Here is an 8,563-nt window from a genome sequence, read left to right on the forward strand (position 1 = left end):
CTGGACCCGGCGTTTATTTGACTCATCTTTAAAAAAGGGAATATATATATCTTGCCATTACTATTGCAGCTTTTCTTACCTCAAAAAAATGCTGGAGGGTTTTCGCCAAGAAAACCCGGCGTTTAAGAAAATACGATATAATAACTCGTCGCAAAGGACAGGACATAGAGTATTCTTGGTTTTCACGTGACTTCATCAATATTCTAAAACCCAGAATCGCAAGACCCCTGAGTTTTTATCCTTCAATAGCAATTAGACGTGCATAATATATATCCTTTTACAGGTTTTTAGCTCGATAGCATTCGCCGTCTTTAAGATAGAGCTTTTTAATTTCGGAGTTTTACGCCACACGAGATCAAAGATGGCCGCCGGAAGGCTGTCACGTATTCTTTAAAAAATGCCTCATCCTGCGATTTTAAACAATCTGGACAGTTGAGGTTTTGCGAGAAGTGTTTTTGTGAATTTGTACTTTATACTTGTTCATGAGGGTGATTTGACCGCTTTTTGTAGAAGAATTTAATTCCAGATGTTTTTGTTGATTTCCGGCCGCCATGTTGGAGCCCAAGCAGTTGGGCTCCAACATGGCGTTTCCATACTGTGCTCTCTAAATTTGCGTGAAACATTTTGACTGATAACTCGAGTACGGAATAACGTACAGACCTGAGAATTGGACAAGTAGTTTATATAGTAGTTTTCTACATCCTGTAATATTCTTGATTTTTTTGACTCAATAGTTTTGGATTTATTTTTTCGCGGCGTGACAGTGAAAACCACCTATAGACAGTATAGAGTCCTTTGTTCTCTATTGGCGTTTTGATTGGTCAAATTTTTTTACAAGTGGCCTGGTTTAACTAGTCGCATGTACACGTCTTATCCTACCCTAAGTAATTACAAGTTCTAAAAATCTTTTCGATCGCGAGTTAACCGTCCAATATCTTTCTTATCCTTTTTCTACAAAATGTTGAGTCTATATTACAACTCTGACTCAGGGGGTAGGATGCTACTTCTGTACACGTCCTTCAGATCATTGCTTAATGTACGACTCTGAAGAGGTCCCTGTTAGCTTTCAGCCTCAAACACATGTTGCCAACCTGGAAAGCGAAAACAGGAGAATGGCAGATCAGCCTGGCCCTAACTAACGCATGACGATGGTCTAAGCTGCTTTTAGTTTGTTGACGGGCTGGAAGCGTTTGGTCTTGTTCATTCAGGCGAGGAGAAGGAGGGGAGGGGGAGGAAGTATCGTTTTTTGGCAAATCTTCAGGTAAACTACTTGAAGAGCTTCTTATCCAATCATCTTCCGCGAGCACTTCCGCATGTTGCTTAGCAACTATGGAGATAAAAACTGCGGGCTCAAACAACTAACGGGATCGACAAGTACTTATTTTCCTGACTGTGTTCTCTTCTTATGTAATGTAAAAGCTACGCTTCTCTATGGCTCAGAGACCTGGAAAGTGACACAAGCTCTATCAAATAAGCTACAAAGCTTTGTCAACAAGTGCCTCAGAAAGATCCTCAAGATTCACTGGCCAGAAAAGATCAGTAACAAAGAACTCTGGAGCAGGACAGGACAAGAGCACATACCAACTGAGATAGCAAGAAGGAAATGGGCTTGGATCGGCCACACACTAAGAAAACCAGGCACTGACACCACCAAGCAGGCCTTAAAGTGGAATCCGCAGGGGAAAAGAAAGGTGGGAAGACCTGCTAAGACCTGGAGAAGATCAACTGAGGAGGAGTTAAAGAAAGCTAACATCAGCTGGAACGCAGCAGAGAAGGCGGCAGCAAATAGAGTTCGGTGGCGAAGCATTGTTGACGCCCTTTGCTCCACCAGGAGCCTAAAGGAATAAGTAAGTCAGTTCTCTTCTTATATTGTGCAATGATTAAATATGCACGCTAAAATCGCGGTGCTAAATTATCAAAGTCGTGCCAAACGAACTTACTTAGTGAGCAAGATGCCGACTGCAACAACGGAAATGAAACTTCTGAAGGCTTCTGTGCCTGTAGAGACAAAACACTGACGTTTAGTAAAACAGCAAAAATGAGTTTTAAGTTCTCGCCAATCCTGAATTAACTTTAGGGAGGTTTAAACTTAAGTCGAAAGTGTAAAATTCGCTTTTGCTCAACCTTGTTCCCAGGGTCTCTCTCGCTGTAGGCTAACCGCAGTGCTGTTTAGTATTCACTATATGAAATGAGTGTAACGTGATATAAATATGTCATGAGGTGTCTCGCTATTGTCTCCGACATCAACCGACTGCTTAATAGTTAGTCCCGTCGCAAAGAACTGGGGCTTGAGTCTGGAAGACTAAGAGAAGACCTTTATTGCAGACTTTAATTTAGTGAAGCAAATCCAGGAACAAACCTGAGATTGGACAATGAGGTTCACCGCATTTACCCACTTGTGTCGTGTCGTTGTGTATGGCACAAACACTGGTAGCCAGCGTACTCGAGTGTGAATAACACTGGCGACTCGCCGTCACTGTTCCACCCTTCTCTGAACAATACTTTTGACAATGTCTCTCGTCGACAGACCAGTCTGTCCAGTTTAGTGACACTGAAACAGTACAAAACAAAAACAAGTTTATTTGGAGCATCTTTATTTTCGTTCTAGCAACTTCTTGTTTTCTGGGCAGTTAATCTAGACCGAAGATTTCAGAACATTTTCCGATTGTTGCTCGAAGGCCATACGAACGTTTCCGATCATTTGTCTAACTGTTCCGAAGATAAAAAAGTTTCCGGAAGATTTCCAAAGAAATTTCGAAGATGTCGGAACTTACTCACGAGACGGAATATTTTGACAAACCAATTTTACGCTGCGCTCGCGATATTTTCGGCACCAAATCGCGGAGGGGGGGGGGGGGGGTTTGAGCCCCCCGTAAATTTTTTGTTTGGGGGACTACAGCCCCCCTGCTCACCCTGCTCCGCTGCCTATGTCTGATTGCAACATAAAGAAATTGTAATTTTCAACTAGTAGTCAGAATAAAAATTACACTATTTCGTGCCATGTTTGCACTCTACTTTGATCTCATCGCTTCCGCCCGCTGGCCTAGTGGCCGAAAGTGGTGATTGGCGGCCGCTGTATTCTACAGACTGGGTATATTTATACCTGGAGATGGAGGTGTCAGACTCTTGACTGTGGAGGATGCTTTCGTTGTCGTGGGAACAACAATTGTAACGGTGACGCTTTCTGGCCGAGAAGCAGAGCTTGAGGAATAGTTCGCGGGCATATGTGTTAGGCGTGAAAAGGAGCGTGAGTTACTCACGCCCGTTGCTCTTGTTGACTCAGGGACACTGCTTGTATTTGACGCTGGATGCTTTGATGTGACAGGAACACTGCTCATCTGCATCGTTGTTTGCACTAGCTTGGTAGAAACACTGCTCGTCAGCGACGGTGCCGAGGCCTTGGCAGAAGGTCTGCTCGTCTGACTTGAATGCAACGCTGACTGCGTTAACTTGGCAGAAATACTGTCTGTCTGCACCATTGTACCACTGTCCGTTGATGCGGCAGCAACACTATTCGTCTGCGAGGATAATTTCGTAGGATTGTCAGAACCGTTGGACATGGTTTGGCTTAAAGTGATCATGACTTTTGCTGTTGTCCTGTGCGTAGTTTTCACCGGTGTGTTACTTTCAGATATCGACGCGCTAGCCTCCATGCCACTTGCTGTCGCAGACGTAGATAGTATATTTATCGAAGTTGACGGATGTATGGGAGTGGTGGTAGTGTTTTCTGAAGTTACCCGTGTAGTGGTCGGCGCTTCGCTGGAGTTTTGCGAACTCCACAGAGAAGAAGAGCTTGAGCCTGAGCTTGCCGATGAGCTTGCGCTTGTTGTTGATAATGACTGTAAGCTGGTTGGGGAAGTGGCTTGGCTAGTTTGATGTGACTGGTAGATTTGAGTGATAATTAGAGTTATCTGGAGAAGTCGCAAGAACGAGTCCATTTTGATGTTGGCCTGCGCGGAAAAACAAAGCATTTCATTGTAACAAAACGTTAAGTTAGAAAGTGGAGCAGATAGCTTGGGGTATGTGATAATCGCCTGCTGGATCCTAAGCTACTTAGCTAAGTTCATGAGGACAGGGACAAATAAAACCTGACGTCTTCCTTTCTGTGTGCTCGAGGGGTCTGGTGACGAACCAGAACAGTCAGAATGAACATTCTCGTCCCCATAGCCCTTTCGTTTCTCTTAGCCGGCTTGGCACGAGAAAACGGAGGGCTCTGGGGACATAGGATTTTTGAATTAATTGGAATTTTTTTGATTGGCTCTTTGGAACAAAGAATTTCTCAACGGAAGTCGAAAACGAAACGACTCTCTCATACATTCTTTTGAAACGTCGTGACTGCATCCATGAAGACCGGAAGGCTAGAATCTAGGACTGGAAATCCTGTGTCCCCAGAGCCCTTGGTTTTCTCGTACCAAGACCCAGCCGGCTAAGAGAAACGAAAGGGCTATGAGGACGAGAATGCAGAATGAACTGCTGACGCCTGCCTCCCACCCCAAGCTGTGCGCGGTCATTGAAATGAGAGAGAGCGCCTGCCGCCTGGGGTCAGTTTTCATTTTGCAGTAGTAACTGGACTACTTCATGTACTAGAACCATATTTTAACATAGAAACCCACAAATAGTGATTACCATCATGACAGTGAGCAAGTGTCTATAAAGACAGCTCTTTCTGATATTCAGTACGACATTATTCCTGTTCCAGCAACCATTTAACTGAAATGTACCAAGAATCTTACGTTTTGTCCTATTTGGCAGAAAATTGGACAGTTTCTTGAATAGGATCGGTCTATGGCTAACGACATAGTAAGAACAAAATGTTCGGCCACTTCAAAGAAGCGTGAATGCGCTTGTATTATCAAAACTCGTTAATTAAGTGTATGTAAAAAAGTCGGTAAGTTCAGCCTCCGTTTTCCTAACGTTTTGTTCGTCAAATCCGCTGTAGGTTCGTTAAAGATGAGTTGAATGCCTTATTTCAAGCCTGTTTTTGTCAATGGGCTGCAATAACAGGTTAATTTCGGCTATGTGACTCTATAATAGAAAGCATTTTTTGCTCTCGCGTGCAAAGTACACCTTAGAAAAAATATCGATAATAAATTACGTGTCATTAGCGGGGTCATTAGTCAGTATATAAGAACCCTCAAGTGTCCTGGAGTTTACATGCTGTGTTATTAATTTATCACTCTTTTACCGACAACCCGCTTTTATCGGCGCCGTTAATGTTCCCATGAGCTCCTTTTTAAAATGTCGTAAAGAAACTTGCCAAGTTATTAACAATTTTCTGTCGGCGGCGATGTCAGCTCTAAAGAATACAAAGACAGACAAATAACTTTTTCACTGTCGGCAAACTCATAATTGTGCTGTTTTTCTGTTGCCATAGTAACGCTTCCAAAACATGCGACCATAGTTTGTACAGGTGTTTTTTCCAATAAAAAGTCGTGCAAAGAAACTTTCCGCTTAAAATTTCCATCAAATTACAATGTATATTTAAAGGAATTAACTTTTTAAGCTATAGATCGAGTTTCTAAGTCATTTTTCGTTTACTCAAATGATCATTTAGCCGCAAAAAGAATAGAAAATAGAATGATATATCTGATAAGTGTATGGATCTGAGCGTTTTTTATGGAATGAAAAGGTGCTGTCTTCTTTCTTATTCTTGGCACAAACCCTCGTCCGGTCTCTTGAGGTTCAAGAGTTTTGTTTTCGCCACACGAATGCATGCATGTTGTTTTAGGTCACGTACCTGCTAAAACCTCTGAAGGCTTTAAGGACTTTAAGCAACACATTTAAAGCCCTCAATGTATGAAGTTTATTTTGGACATATCACCGATCTGTGCTTAAGAATTATTTCTCAGTCATATTGTTCTTTTCTGGAGCGATAATACCTACATGGAAAGTTGGTCACTTTAAGTTTAACAGCTTCACGGAGCGAACCCGATTCTTAGAAAATATAAAAACAGATGGGAAACATATTTACAGCTAGCTAAGTGCAACAAATAAGCCACTTTTAAGTTTATTCTCCCCCGAGTATACAGAGTTGAGGAGTACTTAAGCAAAGGCATTTGTATCGTGTTGAATTCTTGAAGTATATTTTTCTCTGTTTGAAATTACAAACCATTTAAGTTTTGCGCAAAGCTTGAGAGTTTTGAAGCCGATTAATAAAATACCGCGGCCAAAACTGTTTATATTTATTTTATTTGTTCGTTTTTCGATTTAAAGGTACCGCGAACATGCTATTAAAATCTTGAAGTTTCGGTTTTTTAAATTTCGCGAGATAAAAGCCGGCATCCGTGCCGATAATTATATTGTCGTAAATCGAATTTTACATTAGATCGATTGAGCCTGATATCGAAATTCAGAATGGCTTTCGAGTTTAAACAACAAATCTGTTTTGCATTACTCTTTTATCGTACTTATTATACACACTTGTGAATCTTTTGAAACTCACAACCTTCTATGTTTCAGTTACTTTACTTTTACATGCCCCCAGGCGTTTAATAACGAGACAAATTTGTAAAATTTCTTCTTCGGGAGTTGCTGACCACTTTCTCGAAAAAGAAAAAAAAACCCTATTGATTACGCCGATTAGAGTTTATAAGATGTAGGTTTCGTTGATTTTTTTGGGGGGGAATTTCCCTGACCCACGAAACGCTTTGCCATCAATCGGCTCTAGCTAAAATCTCACGAATACTGTAATAGTTTTTCTTCTGACGTGCTGTCGACTGGTAAATGACACGGCGATATTCAGCTGCGACTGAATATAATTGGCGTTTTCGTTTTTTTTTTTACTTGTGAAACCTTATAATGCACGGCTAGCCTAGAACAGTAACATAATCCAAACTGTAGCACGCAATTATGAAGTTTTACGACCGATCACTTTGCACAGAGGTAGTGCGCAACTTAAGTTGCCATTTACTGTATTATTGCGACGATCTGACAAGGAGAAATAATGATCGCATGCAAAAGATCATCCTCGCTTGTCCAATGAGAAAACAGACAACATATATTTGCAAGAGTTTTTCAAGCTGAAATGTTCCCTATTTTTTGACCTCAACGATTTCAAATACTGCTCTGAACTAAGTGAAAAGGAGCGTACTCAAGGTAAAAGACAGAGCATAGCACCTTCTCTTAAGAGAAAGTCTTTTAAACCTTCATTCAAATGAAGACTGTATATTCTCAACCTCATCAGTAATATGTCATTTTGCCAAGCGTTAACGATGCTTCTAGTGCTGTCCGGTGGGCGAACACTCACACGACAATTACAATTCCAGCTTGAATTTACCCTATATCGAGGACTTTATAAGTCCCTTTTTAAACAAGGTGTAAAGGTGTCCATCATTTTGTCGAAAAACGTATGGAAAAAAATACCGCCAACCATATTTCCCTCGTACGTAAAAATGTAGAAAGTTTTTCGTCACAGAAATTCGTTTTCTTGATTTAAGCGCATTAAAGAGCTGATTACAGCCCAATCAATATACTAGTACCATGTCGGCGAAACAATCTCATCGTTCTCAGTATTAGTTGTAATATTCGTATCGTTTCTCCTGAAAATAAAACTACCTACACATAAAAAGCCCTTACCTCGCAAGGAACAAAAGTCGTTTTACAAAACCTCGAAGATGGAAAAGTCTTCTTTTTTTAACCGTATAGCAATTGCGTGTCGTAGGTAGATTTGTTTCCTCTTATGAAGATAGACCCGCGAAAAGGACTCGGTTTCCACGAAATTAACTTGCCTCGCCGCGGACTTCCCTTCAGACCATCTGCTTGATCAGGCAGCCAGAAAGATGATAAGCAGCAAATATAATAGAAATTTATTTCGCGTTTGTAGACGTGGGCTCGGCTCTATGCCGCGATAAGTTATTCTAACACGACTCCTCACATATTGCCATTAGAAACTGTCACCACAGATCGCTTTTGAATGGTTTCAGCTGTCCTTTCCAAATGGCTTTGACAACTTGGTCAGACGTTGTCAATTTCTTATATGAGTGCTGTGTGTCTAGTTCTTTTGTTCTTTCGCATTTCGCAGTCTATTTGAACTGGATTGTGTTTTCTTGTTTTAGATCTTTCGTCATTGCGGAAAGGATGGCTAGAAGGACTTTTTTTAACACCAGATGCTTTCGACTGTGTGAACTAGTAAAACTAACTGCATATTAGAATTTCGCTCGATCAAGTTACTAATTCGACGCAAATTACGAAGCTACATTTTTTTTAGGAAAATAACACCATTTTGCCATGATATTACACAAAGTCTTATTGAACTGTAATTTGCAACATTAATTCTCTACTATTAAAAATCCGGATCTACATCTTTTGAAGTTAAAACACCTATATTTGGCATAATTCTTTTCAAATTGTTATTTAGTATGCATGGAAACACGCTTGTTTATTTAGGAGAGTGTATTACAATAGTTATTAATAAGTGACGACTAAAGCTTTTTAAAAAAAGAATAGATCTTTGAAATTACACCGACATAAGCTTGGTAGTATTGGCTATAATTACCTTACACTATCCGAATTTTTTGTGTTAATATTATAAGAAAACGCAATATCATGTTATGATATTAATCCA

At 40.6% G+C, this 8,563-nt stretch overlaps 1 protein-coding gene across 2 annotated transcripts; it reads right to left on the reverse strand.

Moving 5' to 3' along the window:
- Window positions 1-7: 7 nt before the first annotated feature.
- Window positions 8-8,235, reverse strand: LOC144641023 (uncharacterized). Of its 2 annotated transcripts, XM_078500082.1 has the most exons (5): window positions 7,576-8,235; window positions 3,104-3,950; window positions 2,360-2,551; window positions 1,941-1,998; window positions 8-1,091 (listed from the first exon to the last, which is right to left on the reverse strand). In XM_078500082.1, the coding sequence occupies exons 2-5, from the start codon at window positions 3,936-3,938 to the stop codon at window positions 1,073-1,075; spliced, it is 1,104 nt and encodes a 367-aa protein (XP_078356208.1). In that variant the 5' UTR covers window positions 3,939-3,950; window positions 7,576-8,235; the 3' UTR covers window positions 8-1,072. The 2 variants fall into 2 exon arrangements, with proteins under 2 accessions (XP_078356208.1, XP_078356207.1); XM_078500081.1 differs by lacking the exon at window positions 7,576-8,235 and having other exon boundaries at window positions 3,104-4,145.
- Between the last annotated feature and the right edge of the window lie 328 nt (window positions 8,236-8,563).

Source organism: Oculina patagonica, unplaced genomic scaffold (assembly GCF_052425735.1).
Source record: "Oculina patagonica isolate OP01 unplaced genomic scaffold, crgOcupat unplaced618, whole genome shotgun sequence".
NCBI lineage: Eukaryota > Metazoa > Cnidaria > Anthozoa > Scleractinia > Oculinidae > Oculina > Oculina patagonica.